The sequence below is a fragment of the Lycorma delicatula genome, chromosome 4 (assembly GCF_047948215.1).
Source record: "Lycorma delicatula isolate Av1 chromosome 4, ASM4794821v1, whole genome shotgun sequence".
Taxonomy (NCBI): Eukaryota; Metazoa; Arthropoda; class Insecta; order Hemiptera; family Fulgoridae; genus Lycorma; species Lycorma delicatula.
This window is the reverse complement of record NC_134458.1, coordinates 27,744,011-27,764,954: the sequence shown is the minus strand read 5'-3', so window position 1 is coordinate 27,764,954 and position 20,944 is coordinate 27,744,011. Positions and strand designations below refer to the sequence as shown.

Here is a 20,944-nt window from a genome sequence, read left to right as displayed (position 1 = left end):
AATAATACAAATTGTTTATAGCGGCATACTACAATAATTTATAGTATGCAATAATCATTTTGTATAATTTATAACAATCCACAGATGATAATATCTATACTAGTGAATAATATTCAACCAAAATGTAGCTGCTTAACTGATTTCATTCACAATACAGCAAATTATTAATCTGTCTATTCATTAATCAGTAATCTGCACTAGGAATAACTGAATATTTTTTTTTAGTGGTGTAATCATCAAAGATCTTACTTCTAAAAACAAAATAAAAAAATAAAATTTTTTTTTTTAATGGGTTTCTTATAAAGTAAGAAGTAAGGAAATTGTTAAACAATAAAAAACCTGATATTTTTGGGGATTGAACATGTCTAAATTGGGTTTGCAATTAATAAATATTTGCATTCAAGTGATTTCAGTAATTTAACTGCAACTCATTTTACTACTCTTTGTATCTGACACAAGTATTGCTTACTGCCAATTAATTCACTATAAATACAGTTTATGTACTTATGCTGTATGCACTTAAAGTACCTGAGTTCAGTAGTAATAGTATTGAACAGTCAGTACTTACAGTATTGAACTGAAGATTACTTAAAATACTAGTTATTACGAAATTAGTATTTCCAAAAGTAAAATTTTGTAAAACTTTAATTCTATCCTTTCTATAATGTACCTAAGTTTGGCAGTTTGTTCGATTTAAAAATTATTATTTCTGACAAATGACTAAGCACTTCACATTATTATTAACATCTATAATTTGCAAACTAATATATAATACAGTTCATTCTGCAAATATTTTTCCAAACTCGAAAAATATTTCTAACTTCTACGTTAACTGACTCACACACAGTAATAAAAATATTAGTTACATCAACACTAGTCTGGTGCTACGTAGATTACAATTTTGGTGATTCCAATGCAGGTTTTTTAATAAACCTTTACTCAAAACATAAGATGAACATGTTATAATTTGTTTAGATCAGGAAACAAGGGGAGAGATGTGACTATTCATGAACTACAAGTATTTACCTCATAGCTCCTTTCCAATGAAAGGTGTGGTCCACTACCAGTACTGTTCACATCTGAAAAGTAATTTTATATCCTGCTTACCTTTTTAATGAACAAGAAACCTTCTTTTACATAAAGTTTTATGAACTTTGCATTGTCTTAGATTATACTGAAAAGCAGAACAGGTTCATCTCTAAAACCTCCACCATTGAACCACCAAAAATAAAGCTGAAAGATTTGGTAACCAAACCATTGATCTGTACTTGTAATTGCTTAATAAACATTTTTCTGAGAGAAATTAATTTTTTAAATTTGCTACATTTTGTTTATCTGTGTTCCAGTAATTCCAGTCACATAAATTTCATGATATAGGTATGAAACAATTCATTTCAAAAGTACAAGTGATACTTAGTACATGACAGTTAGAATACATCAAAATGACAAATTAAAAGCCAATTTTCTAAGCCACAAAATATGTTTGAAACTCATACATTTGAGCAGGATATAAAAATTAACCAAAATAAAATAAAATTTAATAGAAATTTAATAGATCTGGCGGTTTTTAAATCTTTTTAGAGGAACCTGTAATTTAAATGATATTCCACGATTTTTTGTACCTTTTTTTTCTTGTATATCTCTGTCGTTGAGTGTAATGAAAATTTATTTTCTTTTTCTTTTTAAAGATTTATGTTAGGTCAAGATGCAGTTATAAGAAGGTTATTATGGGTTACATTGATTTTTGTTTTTTGATTTTTTAATTTGATTAAATTTGAATTTGGATTTAATAGTAATTTTTTTTAATAAATTTTTTGAATTTTGCTCTTAATTATGTACATATCGCCCGTCACTCTCATAAATTGAGATAAGTCGTAACAAAGTAGATGTACTGGAAAGTGTATCTAGAATCGGACTTCGGTTTATTCTTATTTACAATAAGATTTTTTACTGTTCAATTCAGTTGAGTCTGATAGGGTTTTTTTTTTTTTTTTTTTGAAAAAATTTTTTTTGTGTCTTTCTTTTTTTTATTTGATTTTTTTTAATTTAGTTAATTGTACAGTATTGGATAAATACATTTTATTTTAGAATAATAATTTTTTTTAGTACCTTTTGTATCAGGGTTAATTAATTTTTTAAATTTATTTTTTTTCCCGAATAGTGAAGATCTATCTCAATCTGTATTTTATTGTGGAATAATTATTTATAAGTTTGGGATTGTTTCGATATGAAATTCATTTCTTTTTATATCTGGTTATCTGGTAAATTGATTTAATCGAGAATTTCTTTTTGTTAATTTTATTTTTTTTTTTCATTTTGAGATTTTATATTAAGGTGGATAAGCTCTTTTTTTTATATAATTTATTTTTTTTTCTTTTTCTTGTTGGATTAGAATCTTTCATCATTTAAAGTTCGTTGTAGATTAAATTAGGTTTTTTTTTTATATTTATTTTTTTACTGGATTTTAATTAATTTTTTTATTTTTAATTATGATTAAATTAGTAGATTTAAAAATTTTATTTATGAATTAGGCAAAAAATAATTTCGCCTGTTTATCAAAAACATGTCCTTTTGTAATTTATTTAAGGTTTGGCCTGCTCAATGGTTTAAATAGCCGCAGTATTTTGACTGTGCTAAGGTAGCATAATAATTAGTCTTTTAATTGAGGTCTGGAATGAAGGGGTTGACGAAAATTATACTTTATTTTTAAAATTTAGTTTGAATTTTATTTTTAAGTTAAAAAGCTTAAATTTAGGAGAGGGACGATAAGACCCTATAGATCTTTATTTTATTTTTTAATTTTTTTTTTTTTAGTTTATTTTTTAAATTTTTATTAATTAAATTTTGTTGGGGTGACAAATAAAATTTTAATCTTTATTTTTTTTTTACATTTTTATATGTACATTTGATCCTTTATTTTGATTAAAAGATTAAGATACCTTAGGGATAACAGCGTTATAAATCTGGAGAGTTCTTATTGATAGATTTGTTTGCGACCTCGATGTTGGATTAAAAGTTTCTGTGGGGTAGGTTTTACAGTTTTAGGTCTGTTCGACCTTTAAAATTTTACATGATCTGAGTTCAAGCCGGCGTGAACCAGGTTGGTTTCTATCTTCTTTTAATTTATTCTAATTGGCACGAAAGGATTTTTGCTAATATAATAATTTATTTACTAATTTGGCAGATTTAAGTGCTTTAAATTTAGAATTTAATAATGTATTTTTACAGTTAGTAAATGTTTATTCTTAGTTCTTTTTTTTATTTGTTTTTATTCTTTTGGGTGTTGCTTTTTTTACTTTGTTTGAACGCAGGATTTTAGGTTATATTCAATTTCGTAAGGGTCCTAACAGGGTCGGTTTATTTGGTTTATTACAGCCTTTTAGAGATGCCTTAAAGTTATTTAGAAGGGAATTTTATTTTCTTGTTTTTGGAAATTATTTAATTTATTTTTTTGTACCTATTTTGGGTCTTTCTGTTTCTTTAATCTTTTGGTTAATATTTCCTTTTAGTTTTAATTTTGTTGGATTTTCTTATTGTCTTTTTTTTTTTGTTGTTCTGGTTTGGGGGTTTATTTTATTATAATTGCTGGTTGATCATCTAATTCTGTTTATTCTTTATTGGGTTGTATGCGTAGAATTTCTCAAAGAATTTCTTATGAAGTTGTTTTTTTTTTAGTTATTTTTTGTTTTATTTTATATTGTGAGTCTTTTAATTTGAATTATTTTTATTATTTTCAGTTGGATATTTGATTTATTTTCTTTTGTTTTCCTTTATTTATAATTTTTCTTTCTTGTATTTTGGCTGAAACTAATCGTTCTCCATTTGATTTTTCTGAAGGTGAGTCGGAGTTGGTTTCTGGATTTAATGTTGAGTACAGATCATTTAGATTCTCTTTATTTTTTTTATCTGAATATAGAAATATAATGTTTATGAGATTTTTTACTTGTTTAATTTTTTTGGGGGGTGATTGTATAATTTTTTTTTTTTATTAGGGTTATTTTTCTTATTTATTTTTTTGTATGGGTTCGTGGTTCTTTTCCTCGTTATCGTTATGATAAATTAATATATATGTGTTGAAGGAGTTATTTACCTGTTACTTTAAATTATATTTTGGTTTTTATTTTTTTTAGAATTTTTTTGTTTTTCATTATTTTAAGGTGAAGAAAAAAGTTAATAGTATTTTATACTTTCCTATAATTTCAAGTTATATTGCTTTGAGCTTATTAACTTATAACTTATAATTTATCTCATATCCTTACAGAGATGGGATAGGTAATAAAAAATTAAAAGTAAATTGTGGTTAAGATTTGTCCTGTGATAATATATGGTTCTTCTACTGGTCGTGCTCCAATTCATGTGAGTAAAATAAATGTATTTACTATAGTTCAGAATATTATTTTATTAATTGGGTAGAATGATCTTGTTTGAAATTTTATTTTTATTGAGAATGGTATTGATATAATAATTATAACTGATATTATTAGTGCTACTACTCCTCCTAATTTTCTAGGGATAGATCGTAGAATTGCATATGCGAATAGAAAGTATCATTCGGGTTGAATGTGTGGAGGTGTTCTTAGTGGATTTGCTGGTAAAAAATTTTCTGGATCTATGGTGAGGAATGGATTTAAATTAATTATTATTGTAAAAATTATTATTGTTATTACTATTCCTAAAATATCTTTTGTTGTGAAGTAGGGGTGGAATGGAATTTTGTCAATATTGTTTTTTATACCTAGTGGGTTTGATGATCCGGATTCGTGTAGGAATATTAGGTGTAATATTACTATTGTTGATAAGATGAATGGTAAAATGAAGTGGAATGTGAAGAATCGATTTAGTGTAGGGTTATCTACAGCAAATCCTCCTCACACTCATTGTACTACTATTTCTCCTATGTAAGGAATTGCTGAAATTAAATTTGTAATTACTGTTGCTCCTCAAAAGGATATTTGACCTCATGGTAATACATATCCTATAAATGCTGTTGCTATTAATGTTAAAAGAATTAACGATCCTGATATTCATGTTTTTTTTTAATTTAAATGATCCATAATATATTCCTTGTCCTGTGTGTATAAAAATTAAAATGAAGAATAATGATGCACCATTTGCGTGAATATTTCGAATTATTCATCCGTAATTTACCTCTCGGGTAATGTGCACAATTCTTTTAAAAGCTTTATCAATTCTTGGTGAGTAATGTATTGCTAGAAATAATCCTGAAATAATTTGAATTATTAAGCATATTCCTAGAAGTGATCCAAAGTTTCATCATAATGAAATATTTGATGGTCTTGGTAAATCAATTAAAAAGGAATTAATTGGTCTTAATTTACGTATTGGTTTAAACATAAGTTTTTTTAAGTGGCCCTTCAAATGTTCTTACGATGTTGTTTACTGAGATTATTGTAATAATTAGGATTAATATTATTGTAGGTGTAATATTTATTTTATATATTCTAAAAAATTTTCTTGTTGATTTTTCTTCAGTTAGTTCATTAGTTATTTCTTTTATTTCATTAAATTTAGTGATTATTTCTTGGGTTGGATCTAAGTTTCTTAATATAATAGAAATTAATGTAACTAATATTCAGATTGAGAAAATTTTTGTTCTTGGTTTGAATTTTTCATTTGATGCAATTCTTGATATATATATATATATGAATATAATTATCAGTCCTCCTACTGTTGTTAAGAATATGATGTAAAGATGATTTAATTATTATTAAATTATTTCTGCACATTAGGGCTGTTTGGAAAATTAGTATTGATCCTAATGATATAGGGTGTTTAAGTATTGGAGATGTAATAATATTTGATAAAATTAAATATTTTGTGAAAATTCAGTAAGTATTTTAATATAAAATATTAGTTTTGGATACTAAAGATGATTTTTTCTTTACTGATTTTGTTTAGATAAATTTTTTTTAAATTATGATTTACAAGATCATTGTTTTTTTTAAACTATCCTAAACTTTACTTATGTTATTTTTTTGGTTATTTTTTAGATTAATTATTTTTTTATTTGTTCGTAGGCATTTTCTTTTGTGTCTTTTGGGACTTGAATATTTATTACTTTATTCTTTTTTTTTTATTTTTGGGTTTATAGGTTATTTTGATTTTGATTATTATTTTTTAGTTATTTATTTGGTGTTTGGGGTTTGTGATGGTGTTTTAGGACTTTCTTTATTGGTTTTTTTAATTCGTAATTCTAGAAGAGATTATTTAGATAGATTGACCTTATGTTAAAATTTATTTTTTTTTGTTTTCTTTAATCCTTTTTTGTGTCTTAAATAATTGATTTGTTTATTTAGTGGGTTTGTTTGTTTTTTTTTTTTTTTTTTTTGATTTTTTTGTTTCTATTTCTTATTTTTTTATAATTGATAGGGTTTCATATATTTTTTGTTGTTTAAGTATTTGAATTTTTATTGTTGTTTTGTTATCTGTTTATTTACATTATTATTTTGATTTGTTATCTAAGATTTATATTTTTTGTTTCCATTTTTTGTTATTTTTTTTATTTTTGGATTTTATTGTTATTGATTTTTTTGATTTTTTATTTTTTTTTTGAGTGTAGATTAATTCCTTTATTTTTATTGATTTTTGGATGAGGATATCAGCCTGAGCATTTAAGTGCAGGATTTTTTTAAATTTTTTATACTCTTTTTGGTTCTTTTCCCTTTTTGTTTAGAATTTTTTATTTAAATAGTTTTTATGGTTATTTTAATTATTTATTTTTTGATTTTTTATTAAATAATTATTTGATGTTTATTATTTTATTTTCTTTTTTGATTAAGTTTCCTTTATTTGGATTTCATTTATGGTTGCCTAGGGCTCATGTTGAGGCGCCTACTTCAGGTTCTATAATTTTAGCTGGTGTAATATTAAAGCTGGGTGGCTATGGATTTATTCGTTGTTTAGGTTATATTTATTATTTTTTATTTAATTATGGTTATTTTTTTGTTAGTATTTGTTTATTTGGTTGTTTTTTTGTTAGAATATTTTGTATGATTCAAAGAGATTTAAAGGTGCTTGTTGCCTATTCTTCTGTTTGTCACATAAGTTTGGTTATTTGTGGATTATTCACTATATCTGGTCTTGGGTTTATCGGTTCATTATCTTTTATAGTTGCTCATGCCTTTGTTTCATCTGGTCTTTTTTTTTTAATTGGTATTATTTATGATCGGTTAGGAAGCCGAAGATTTTTTATTGTTAGGGGGTTACTTAACTATTTACCTTCACTTAGTTTCTTTTGATTTTTGTTTTGTGTTATAAATATATCTTGTCCTCCCAGATTAAATTTATTTTCTGAGGTTTGTTTAATTATTTCTATTTTAAGATGAAGATTTTTTTCAGTTATTTTTTTGATATTTATTTAATTTTTTTCTGCTTGTTATAGAGTTATGATTTTTTCTTTAACTCAGCATGGTTTATATTCTGGTGATTTAATTTTAATTAATTCTTGTTGTGTTCGTGAATTTTATATTCTTCTTCTTCATTGTTTTCCTATTTTTTATATAATGTTTGACTTTTTTTTTTTTTTTGCTTATTTATTTTAATTTTAAATTTTGATTTGTGATGTTAAAGATCTTTTTGAGGATAGGCTATGTTTTTCTGCTACAATCTCTTTTTTTCTTTTTTTTTTGGTATTTATTTGTTTGAGTATGATCTTGTTTTTTTTTTGAGTGATTATTTTTTTTTTAAATTCCTTTTCTATAAGTTTAATTTTTTTTTTTTATTGAATTTTTTGTTTTTTATGTCTTTTGTATTTTTAATTAGAGGTTGTGTTTTATTCTATAGTCTCGGTTACATAAGGGGTGATTTAAATTTAGTTCGTTATTATTATTTTGTTTTTTTATTTATTTTAAGAATGGTTTTTTTTTTATTTTAATGCCTGATTTTATTTGTTTATTGTTGGGTTGAGATGGATTAGGATTGGTGTCTTATTGTTTAGTTATTTATTATCAAAATAGAGTTTCTTTGTATTCTAGCCTTATTACTTTATTGATAAATCGTATTGGTGATGTGTTTTTAATTTTGTGTTTAGGTTTATTTATTAATTTTGGTTCTTTTCATTATATTTTTTATATTAATTTTTTTAATAATGATTTTATTATTTTGGTTTATTTGGTCTTGTTTGCTTCTTTTACTAAAAGTGCTCAGTTTCCATTTTGTGTTTGGTTGCCTTCAGCTATAGCAGCTCCTACTCCTGTCTCTTCTTTAGTTCATTCTTCTACTTTAGTAACTTCTGGTGTTTACTTAATTATTTTATTTTATTTTGTGATACTTATTTTTTAATAATTATTTCTTTGGTTACAATAGTCTTATCTGGGTTTGCTGCTTGTTTAGAAAATGATTTAAAAAAGATTATTGCTTTTTCTACTCTTAGACAATTAGGATTTATGTTTTTTACTCTTTCTCTAGGTTCTTTAACTCTTTGTTTTATTCATTTGTTGATTCATACCTTATTTAAGTCGTTACTTTTTTTGTGTTCTGGAAATTTTATTCATTGTTTTTTAGGTAGTCAAGATATTCGATTTATGGGTGGGTTGGTAAAGCAATGTCCTTATGTTAGTTCAGCATTTTTTTTTCGATTTGTTTATGTGGATTTCCCTTTTTTTCTGGGTTTTATTCAAAGGATTTTATTTTAGAGTTTTTTTTTTTATTTGATTATAGAATTTTTTTTTTTTTTTTTTTTTTTGTTGGTGTTACTTTTATTTACAGTTTACGTTTAATTTATTATTTATTTTCTTCCAATTCTTTTTTTTTCCTTATATTAATTTTTGTTACAGTTTTTTTATAAATATTTCTCTTCTTTTTTATATTTTTCTTGTTTATTTGTTGGTTCTTTTATGTTTTGGTTATTTGAGGATGATTTTTTTTTTGTTTTGTCTTTTGATTTTAAGTTAATTCCTTTATTTTTGTTTATTATTTTTTTTTTTTAGTTCTATGTGGTTTTTAAGATTTTATTCTTCAGGTTTTTTTTAAATCGATTTTTTAGTTTTTGTTATTTTAGTTATAGATTAGTTGATGTGGGTTGATTAGAATATTTTGTTTCTGGTGGTTTAGTTGGATTTTTGCAATGGTTAGGTTTTTTTTTTGATAAGTTTACTTTAAATATTCTTAAGTTTTATTTTTATTTTTATTTTTTTTTTTTATTTATTATTTTTTTTTTTTGTTCGGGTAGCTTAATTAAAAGCCTAACATTGAAATTGTTATTATGAATTTTTTCTCTGGACATTTATAAAATTTATTTATTATACATTGAAAGTGTATTTTTTTTTTTAAACTATATAAATAAGAATAAAGTGATTTCACTTGAAAGGTAGTTAGCGGCTCCTTTACTTTTTATTCTTTTAACTGGATATAATCAATTTTTTCATTAACAGTGAATAGCTTCTATTTAGCTTTAGTTAAGTTGAGTATGAGGATTATCCTTAAAATTAAGTCGAAATTAATTGTAATTTTACTTCTTTATTCTATTTAAGAGAAACTGATTATTCAATAATTTTTATTTGCAAAGTAAATGTTATATTTAACTATTCTCCTTAATTTCTTCATTCTAGTATTCCTATTTTTCATTCATGTATAAGTCCTATAATTAAGATCAATATTGTAATTGTTGATGAAATCATTCATTCTTCTATAATTATTATTTTTGTTGAGAATATCGGTATGATTATTGAAATTTCGATATCGAAGATTAAGAAGATTGTTGCAATTAAAAAGAAGTGAGTAGAAAATGATTTTCGTGTTGATGATATTTTTGCAAATCCGCATTCGAATGGTGAATTTTTTCTCGTCTTATTTTATTTTTTTTAGAGATTAATATTGTGAATATTATTATTATAATAATGATTGATCTTAGTAAAATTATTGTAATTGCAATTTTGATTATCTTTTTAATTTTTTTAATCTATTAGTTGGAGGCTAATTATACTTTTTGTACTAAAAAGATTATTATTATTTTCCTCATCAGTAAATTGAAAGATAAAGGAATAATCAAATTACGTCTACGAAATGTCAGTATCAGATTGCTGATTCTAAACCTAGGTGATGTCTGGCTGAGAAATGTATTTTTATGCATCGTACCACTGAGATTATAATGAAGGTTGTTCCTACAATTGCACGAATGCCGTGAAATCCTGTAGTTAGAGAAAATGATGATCCATAAATTGAGTCTGCTATTGTGAAGGTTGATTGTTGATATTCTCATTTTTGTAGAAATGTAAAATATAATCCTAGAATGATGGTTAGTATTAATGATTTATTTGATATTGATAATTTATTTAATAAGATTCTGTGATGTGCTCATGTTACTGTAATTCCTGATGAAATTAAAATAATTGTGTTTAGTAGAGGAACTTCTAATGGATTAAATGGTTTAATGGATTTTGGTGGTCAGTTTATTCCAATTTCGATTGATGGTGCTAGTCTTGAGTGAAAGAATATTCAGAAAAATGATACAAAGAATATTATTTCTGAGATAATGAATATAATTATTCCTATTTTTATTAGTGATTTTACTTTATTTGTATGATTTCCTTGGAATGTTGCTTCTCGTGTGACGTCTCGTCATCATAATATTATTGTCATTGTTGATAAGGTTAATCCTAATATTATTAGGTTATATTCTTTTGTTTGGGTTCATTTTACAGTTCCTGTTAATATTGTTATTACATTTATTGATAGCATAATTGGTCACGGTCTTTTTGTTACTATGTGGAATGGATGATTTTTTTCATAAGGCACTTCTCTAGAATAAAGAGTTACAAGTGTGGCAAATACGTATGCTTGAATTATTGAAATTGCTGTTTCAAATGCTGTTAGGGTTATTTGAATTGGTATAACGAATATTAGTATTTTAATAGATGATGTGTTTCCTAATAGGGTTATTAGTAGGTGACCTGCAATTATATTTGCTGTTAATCGAACAGCTAGTGAGATTGGTCGAATAATATTTCCTGTGGTTTCGATTAGAATTATTATTGGTGAAATGGCTGATGGTGTTCCTTTTGGTAACATGTGTTTAAATATTTCATTTGTGAAGTTTTTTCATCTGTATGTTGTAATTATAATTCAACTTGGTAATGCAATTGATATTGATAATACTAAATGTCTTGTAGATGTAAATACATAAGGGATTAGTCCTATTATATTTCTGATTATGATAAATGTAAAGATTGATATTACTATGATTAGAATTTCTTTTTGGTGAGTTATTAATTTAAATTCATTTATTAGTTTTTTTTCTATTATTTTTATTATTATATTTATTCAAGATTTTTTGGTTCAGTATCATTTTGGTAAAATTATTGTTGTTATTATTATAATTATTCAGTTTCTTTGTAAAAGTTTAGTTGTTGGGTCAAATGTTGAAAATAGTCTAGTTATAATTTTCAGTTAATATTTATTTTTATTTTTTTGTTTGGATTTAGATTAGTTATAAAGAATAATTTTGTTATGTTTATTATGATTGTGGCTGTTGTTATTATTAATATAATGTTTCATATAATAGGAGATATTTGTGGAATCAAGATGCACATTAAATGTATTTTTTATTTGACAGTTAAATGTTTTTTTTAAACTAGCTTCTTTCATTAAGAGTATTCGATGTTTACTATATTTTGGTTTAAGAGACCATTACTTTCTTTCAGTCACTTAATGTTTATTAGTTTTATGTTTTTATTCATTTATGAATGATTTTATATTAATTCTTTCTATAGTAATTGGTATAAATCTGTGATTTATTCCACAGATTTCTGAACATTGTCCGAAAAATACTCCTGGGTTTTTAGTTATTAGGCTAATTTGATTAAGTCGTCCTAGGATTGTGTCTATTTTTACTCCTATTGATGGAATTGTTCAGGAGTGAATTACATCGGATAATGATACGATTATTCGGATTTGTGTTGAGAATGGGATGATTATTCGGTTATCTACTTCGATTAGTCGGAATGATGATAAGTCATTCTGTGGTTTTATATATGATTCAAATTCTATTTTCTTGGAGTCTGAATATTCATAGGATCAGTATCATTGATGTCCAATTGTTTTAATAGTAATTGATGGTTTAATTACTTCTTCTATTAGGTATAAGGTTTTAATTGATGGGATAGCGATAAAAATTAAAATGATTGCTGGTATTGTTGTTCAGATTGTTTCTATTATTTGATTTTCTGTTAATATATTATTTGATAATTTATTTTTTGTTATTGTTGCTATTATAATTGTTACTGTTACTGTAATTGATAATAAAATTATTATAATGTGATCATGGAAATTTAGTAGTTGTTCTATAATTGGTCTGACTCTATTTATTATGTTAAATTTTATTCATGATGATATTTATAAGGAAATTACTTTTTAATTTATTAATGAATTTTAAGTTCATGGCAATTTTCTGCCACTCTTAGAATGGTTTAGATACTAGTGGCAATTCATTAAATGAGTGTTCAGGGGGTGGTGTAATTGAAAATCATTCAATTGATGATGATTTGTTATTTTTAAAGATTGTAATTCGTTTAAATGCTATGGCTTCTCATATAATAAATATAAATATTATAATTCTGATTATTGAAATTAATGATCCTATGGATGAAATTATGTTTCATGTCATGCAATTATCTGGGTAATCTGAGTATCGTCGTGGTATTCCTGCTAAACCTAAAAAGTGTTGTGGGAAGAATGTTATATTTACTCCTAAAAATATGGTTGAAAATTGAATTTTTAATCATTTTTTATTTATTCTTATACTTGTTATTAGTGGGAATCAGTGAATGATTCTTGCTATAATAGCGAATACTGTTCCTATTGATGGCACATAATGAAAGTGGGCTACAACATAGTACGTATCATGTAAAATTACGTCAATTGAAGAGTTGGCTAGAATTACTCCTGTTAGTCCTCCAATAGTGAATAGAAATACAAATCCTATGGATCAAATTATTTGGGGTGATTTTTTTTTTGTTATTCCTTGTATTGTGGCTATTCATCTGAAAATTTTAATTGCTGTTGGTACTGCAATAATTATAGTTGCGGAGGTGAAGTATGCTCGTGTGTCAATATCTATACCTACAGTAAATATGTGGTGTGCTCATACATTTATGCAATACCAATTGCTAGTATTGCATAAATTATTCCTACATGACCAAATGTTATTATCTTACCTCTTTCGTTAGTAATAATGTGGGAAATTAAACCAAATCCTGGTAGGATTAAAATATATACTTCTGGATGTCCAAAGAATCAGAATAAGTGTATGTATAGGATTGGGTCTCCCCCTCCGGTGGGGTCAAAAAATGAAGTATTGAAGTTTCGGTCTGTTAATAGTATTGTGATTGCTCCAGCTAATACTGGTAATGATACTAGTAGTAGAATTGCTGTAATTAGGACTGATCAACAGAAAAGGGGTATTTTTTCTATAGTTATTCCTTTTGGTCGTATATTTATTGTTGTTGAAATAAAATTAATTGCTCCTATAATTGATCTTAGTCCTGCGATGTGAAGAGAAAAGATAGTTAAGTCTACTGAAGGTCCTGAGTGTGCAATTTGGGCTGAGAGAGGAGGATAAACAGTTCATTCTGTTCCTGATCCTGACCCTACAACTGATCTTGCAATTAGAAGTGTGATTGATGGTGGTAATAATCAAAATCTTATGTTATTTATTCGTGGGAATGCCATGTCTGGTGCACCAATTATTATAGGTACTAGTCAGTTTCCAAATCCTCCAATTATGATTGGTATTACCATAAAGAAAATTATAATGAATGCGTGTGATGTTACGATGGTGTTGTAAATTTGGTCATTTTTAATTATTGATCCTGGTTGTATTAATTCTAATCGGATAATTATTCTTCTTATTGTTCCAAGTAATCTAGCTCAGAGCCCAAAAATAAAATAAAGAGTTCCGATATCTTTATGATTTGTTGAAAATATTCATTTATTCATTGAGAATGGGATGGCTGATTTAGGTGATAGATTGTAAATTTATTTAACGTTTTAAACCTCTCATTATTTGTCTTGTATTCAATTATGATTCTATATTGCAAATATAGAGGTGCATTTACTTGCTAAGGCTTATTTATAATAATAATTTTAACTTTGAAGGTTAATAGTTTTTTTAACTTAAATCCTTCTTTTTAGTTTAATTTAAAAATTATTATTATTGGAATTCCTATTAAATTTAAAATAATTGGGATAATTGATTCTTTTTTTATTATTTTTTTTATTTTTTATTAATTTGATTTGGTTATTGTAGGGATTATTATGTTCAAGTATATGAATGTTGACATAATTGATGAAATTAATATAATTAATGGAATTGTTGGTGCTATTCAAATTGTTGATTTTATAATTATTCATTTTATTAAAAATCCTGTAGTTGGGGGTATACCTCTTATTGATAATGATGAAATTATTAGAGATGTTTTTGTTAAATTTGTTTGATTATTAATTTGGTTTAAAAGATTGATATTATTTTTTTTGAATGTGTTTATTATGGTTAAGTTGATTATGGTGTATATAATTAGTAGAAGAATAAATTGTTGTTTTGAAATTGTTAATGAAAAGATTATTACTGGTGAATTTGAAATTGATGAATATGCTATTAATTTTTTTAGTGATGTTTGTTTTATTCCTGAGATTGGTGCCATGATTATTGATATAATTATTGATGTTATTATTAATTTGATTCTGGTTATTTGGGTTGCAATAATTGTAGGAATGATTTTTTGTATAGTTATCATTATTATGCATATCTCTCATCTTATCATTTGTATGATTCTTGGTACTCATAGGTGGAATGGGATTATACCTATTTTTATTAAAATTCTCATTATTATTAAAATTCTTTCATTAATGGGGCAGTTAATGATGGCATTAATAATTATTGAGGTTATTATAATTGATGATGATATTCTTTGAATAATTAAATATTTTATAGATTGTTCATTTATTTTATTTCTTTTTTTTAAAAGTGGTAGAAAAGAAATTAAATTAATTTCTATAGATATTCATGAGAATATTATTCTGTTGGAGGATATTGTTATAATAATTCTTACAGTTATTGTTGTGATAAATATTGTTTTTGATAAATTTATTTTAATTAAAAAGAGAATTTATTCATCGATGGGGTATGAACCCATAAGCTTAATTTAGCTTATCTTTTTGTAAAAGGATGTGTGATGCATTAAGAATTTTGATTTCTTTAGTTTCAGTTTAATTCTGGATTTTACAATTTAGCATGAGTGAGGTTTCACTTAATTTACTTCATCAAAGTAATCCTTTAATCAGGCATCTTGCTTGAGTATAAAAATCCATTATTTTTTTCCTTTTTTTTTTATATATCATTTTTTTTATACGGTACATTATTTGCTTATTTGGTTTTTTTGCAATTTTTTTACAATTTTTTGCAATTTTTAATTTTTGAGTTTGATTTTTCAACAAAAATTTTTTCGTTATAATAAGATTTATATTATATCATTCAATTGATTAATTATTATGTTACAAAAAAGAAAAAAGATAGTTATATTATAATATATATATTATATATAGTAATATATTTATTTAAATATAACTATTTCTCCCTTTAATACTTAATCTTATTAAATATAATATTTTAATTCATAAGTGTTATATAAATTAAAAAATTTATTATATAATAGATAACCTCTTATATTTAAATAAAGATCTTAATCTAATATATATTTTTAATTTAATGTAAAATAGTTTTTGTAAAGATAATCATCTAAAATAAATTATTTAATTAAATACATCAATAAGATATTTAATTAAAATTATTTTAAATTTAAATTAAATACCTATTTCATAAGGATTTAATTTAAATTAACTTTTAATCAAATTAAATAGGATTTTATTAAAAATAATTTTATTCATTTAAATAAATTTTAAAGTTTGAAAAACCTAAGGAATATAATTATATTATGATAAGTGTATTTAAAAATATATAATTATTAAAAAAAAAAAAAAAAAAAAGCTCATGGTCTAATTTTTATCTTAAGGTTTAGTTTAATAAAATAATTACATATGTTTTATTTAAGTATTTATTTTGGTTCTTTAAAAACAAATTTATTATTATACTGTTATTATTTTTGACACCAGGATTATTTATTGTTTAAGTTTATTTTTATATATTTTGAACCATTGCTTTTTTTTATATAAAATTATGATAATGTTAGGGGTAGCTTTATCTTATATTCGTGTGGCTTTTGGTTATCAACTTTTAAGTTTATTTTTATATATTTTGAACCATTGTTTTTTTTTTATATGAAAATTATGATAATGTTAGGGGTAGCTTTATCTTATATTCGTGTGGCTTTTGGTTATCAACTTTTAAGTTTATTTTTATATATTTTGAACCATTGCTTTTTTTTATATAAAATTATGATAATGTTAGGGGTAGCTTTATCTTATATTCGTGTGGCTTTTGGTTATCAACTTTTAAGTTTATTTTTATATATTTTGAACCATTGCTTTTTTTTTTATATGAAAATTATGATAATGTTAGGGGTAGCTTTATCTTATATTCGTGTGGCTTTTGGTTATCAACTTTTAAGTTTATTTTTATATATTTTGAACCATTGCTTTTTTTTATATAAAATTATGATAATGTTAGGGGTAGCTTTATCTTATATTCGTGTGGCTTTTGGTTATCAACTTTTAAGTTTATTTTTATATATTTTGAACCATTGTTTTTTTTTTATATGAAAATTATGATAATTTTAGGGGTAGCTTTATCTTATATTCGTGTGGCGTTTGGTTATCAACTTTTAAGTTTACTTTTACTTTATTTAACTACTGTTTTTTATTTAAATTAGATAATGTTAGGGGTAGCTTTATTTAATATTTCTTTATTTTAAATTATTAGCTTTTGATTTTATAAACTGGTTTAAGCTATAATTTTATTTAACTTCAGTTAGGGGTAGCTTGAAGTTAAGTTTGCTCAAGGGAGGAGATCCTTTTTTGAATGTAATTTGTTTTATTTGTTGTCTAAATTTTTGGAGCTAAGGTCCCCCTTAAATATGGTTTTAAAAAAATTTGATTTTTGTTTTAAAATTTGGCTTTAAATTTATAACGCATGTAAATTTTTGTTAGGTTAAATATCCTTAATGGTTAATCTTTTAATTTAAGTTATATTTTTTAGAACCAAAAAATGTTGTGCCAGCATTTGCGGTTATTCCTCAGGTTCAAGTTAATTTTTTTAGAATTTAGTCTTATTTAGTTTTAATATTTTGTATTTAGGTGAAATTTATATAATAATTTTTTTTTTTCTATGTAAGTTTGAATTTAAACCAGGATTAGATACCCTGTTATTCTTAATTAGTAATTTTTTTCTAAGGTAGTATATTTTTTATAATTGAAATTTAATAAATCTGGCATTATAATAATAAATAAAGATATTTAAAGTACTCAAAGTAATGAAAAATATTAATATTTTACAGTTCTGTAACAATATTTGGATAAGTCATGAAAATATGGATATAATATCATGTCCACACCAAAATACAAATTATAAAAATATTTTCTAATAAAAGAAAATAAGATGAAACAGAATTTTTGCTAATTAATCATCTATGCTATCTTTAAACTAAAATGTACATTAAAAAAGAAAACCTGTTAAAATATTGGCACCTACACTTTGCAACTCATCCATATAAAGTGTTCAGCTTAAAAGAGGCTCCCAGCCTCAGTAGTTTATACTAAATGCTTATTTTTGTTAAAATGCATATATTGGTGTGATATGAGTAAAATAATGTGAAGATGTTGGTACTACTGGAGCAGGAGTGGGAAGGACTGTTTATTACCTGCATTTGAGTAATATCAGTCTGTGTTGAGCACTGGCTTTGGAACAAGGTGTGTTGATGTTTGTTAAAATGCGATTAACTGAAGTATGTGTATTCGTGATGAAAACTGATTTATAGACGAAATCTCAAGTTGTGTATCAACAAAAGTTCAGGGAGAGGTTTGAAAAGGAAGCACTAGTGAAAAGTGTAGTTAAGAAGTTAGTTAAAAAGTTTCAACAAACAGGTTTGGTAATAGACCAGAAATGTGCCCAACCAGGTCAGTTTTAACGATGCCAGTTGTAAGATTATTAAAGTGGCAGTTATAAGAGCTCCTCATAAATATTTGTAGAGACGAAGCCAGGAAAAGAATATTTAATGAAGTTCAGCCCCCAGGCAGGAGAATGCTGAAATGTTATCTATATCAAATGCAGATTTTCCATCTAACTGAGAGCTAACTGTTGCTGATTATTCTAAAAGGGTTTACTACTCTCAATGGCTCAAGAACTTCATTAGAGGCAACACTGGCATTTAAGATCAAGTGTTCTTCACAGATGAAGCGTAGTTTCACCTTGGTCGGTATGTTAATAGTCAAAATTACCGGACCTGGGGTACTGAAACCTGTACATTTTGTTTGAATTTCCCCACCCACAAAAAAATTGGCATATGTGTGCGGTTTCAAGGCGATGAATAATAGGACCTTCTTTGTTTTTTTAAAAACTGTGGATACTGCGATCTACCAAGAAATTATCCAATATACCCTAACTGCAAAAGGATAACTGTGACTGTTGGCTGCAACACTTGCCTTACTCCTCGCTCTACTATGGAATGCTACAGGAATTTTTCAACAGAAGAATCATTTCTAAAGGATTGTGGCTACCAAGATCTCCTGATCTGACAAGTCCAGACTTCTTTCTGAGGGGTTATTTAAAAGAGATTGTTTATAGGAATAATCCAAATATCTTTCAGGAATTAAGACAAACATTACCAATGCTTCCAAGAAATAGACAGGGTGGTATAGCTAACAAGAGTAACCAGAACCAAGGTGAAACGTGTGTTGACAAATGTATAGATGTGGATGAATATCATTTTCCACACCTTCTGTAAATTATTATCTAAGTTTTTTGCCAATAAACTACTATTTATAGACTAAACTAACTGATGAGGCCTCTTTTAAGTTGAACACTCTGTATTTCTCAGATTTATTTTTAAACTGGAAAAGTTACAGTGAAGTAATAGACAAACATAAAAACAAAAGGCCCATGGCAGATGTTTTGTACAGTATAGAAATGCAGCACTATATTTATTTTGTGATAATTATAATTACAGTTAATCACTAAATACAGATAAATTAACCATTTAATTTTAATTAACATCAAAGAACAAATAAATCATTATTTTCATGACAACTTACATTCCACTAATAATAAATAAAATATTTCAAGTAACTTCCATTAACATATCAGGAAAAACAGGACTCTAGTTAGTCACCAGAACCTGCTGACTTATTTAAGTCAGGGGCAAATATTTTGGTAATAAAATTTTTCATAAAATGGGTTTTGAAAATTGTGGGCATAGGCCTTAATTCGTTTAGTAGATACAACTCAGTAAAATTTGTTATTAATGAAAAATTAATTAGAAGTATTTTGATCATCAATTCAACTTATTAAGTGAACAGTCCTCTTAACAATAAAGCAGGATAGAAATTATTTGGTAATTATGGTGATTTTAACATTTTACTTTAGTAACAGAAAAGCAATACATGACAGATGGTGTAAAAATTTTGATGGGATCACCAAGGTTATTGACACAAAGAAATCAGTTATTGTGAGATTTGACAGCCTTAGGACATTTCAGCTACCTGTCTATTTGAAAAACAAATTTTTTAGAATATGTCAGCCAGTTGGTATTTTCATTTGTTACAACAAAGTTATTTTTGGTTCTGATGTTGTATTTGTATAAATCTTAAAATATCATCTGCGTAGTGTACTTCATATAAATGAATTTAATAAGGTTCTCTCTCATTTCAAATTAAAATATATAATATAATTCTGATTACAGACATAGAGCTGTGGTCAAACATGGATTGTTATACTCTCAAGTTGAGTTAAGTGAGAAGAAAAGCAGACGCGTTTGTATAAAATAACTTTAAAACATATAACTGTTTGAAATGACTACAGAAAAGTGAAATTTTTTAATTGCATAATTAACGTAAAAGTCTATGCGAGATGTAGAATGATAACTATAAAGACCACAGTTTATTTTTAACATTTTTTAACAGATTGTTTGCTAAATCTCCCAACACAAAATGTAACAAACATGATTCACCAAATATAAAATAATTGCAAATAACAAATTAACTACTGAATCATAGAACAGTAGAAGCTCATAAACCTCTAAAAAAATTTTGTTTTGTACACAATATTGTTTGGCATTTTGACTAGGGGTTCCCTTCTATTACCGTTAAATTACATCTGGTGTCCCAGAGGAACACTAGGTTGTTCAGGTTGTACATATACATGTATGAATAAAGATAAAATAGGAAAGCTGTGATTCTAAAAGTTTGGGAAACACTGCAGTAGAGATATAATTAATGAAAGAAGCTTGATAGTGCAACTAACTTTTTATTTTTATTTACTTTTTTTACTAATGCACTGCAATTTTTTACATGTAGATAAGTGTTGTTTTAATTTTGATATTAGTTTAGTTTGATGACCTATGTAACCTCTACTGTAGTTAACTCTGATTTCATATTAACAATACAAACAAAGTACTCCATTTGAAATTGATCTGCCTGAACCTTTTGTGGTTTCAAATTAAAGTATATCAGTCAGTTCAGAATATTAAAATGAAAAATCATAAACACCTGTATCCAGTTCCTTCTATTAGCAAAACCTTCTGGATTAGTAAAATGTGAAATGTTAACATCAACACGATTATGTCCTCCAAAACTAGGATCATCAGAATTTAATACAATTTTGTATTCACCAGGTACTTCAACACCCATACGATAATCAGGAAAACTTTTAGTTGGATGCAAATTAAAAGCAAACAATAATCCAGCTCTTTCAAATACCACTACTTTATCATCTTCATGTTTCCAACTTACATATCCCTGAAACAAATAAGACTTTATAGCA

General features: G+C 25.3%; 1 protein-coding gene and 2 pseudogenes across 1 annotated transcript in view; all 3 read right to left on the bottom strand.

Annotated features, from left to right (window-relative positions):
- Positions 1-20,944, bottom strand: part of AGBE (1,4-alpha-glucan-branching enzyme) — a 121,255-nt gene that overhangs the window by 1,184 nt on the left and 99,127 nt on the right. Inside the window, exon 13 of the mRNA XM_075362585.1 lies at positions 20,671-20,919. Within this exon, the coding sequence (XP_075218700.1) occupies positions 20,671-20,919 (249 nt within the window). The remainder of the gene's footprint in view (positions 1-20,670; positions 20,920-20,944) is intronic.
- Positions 2,931-10,548, bottom strand: LOC142323224 (cytochrome b-like; annotated as a pseudogene).
- Positions 12,431-13,938, bottom strand: LOC142323036 (cytochrome c oxidase subunit 1-like; annotated as a pseudogene).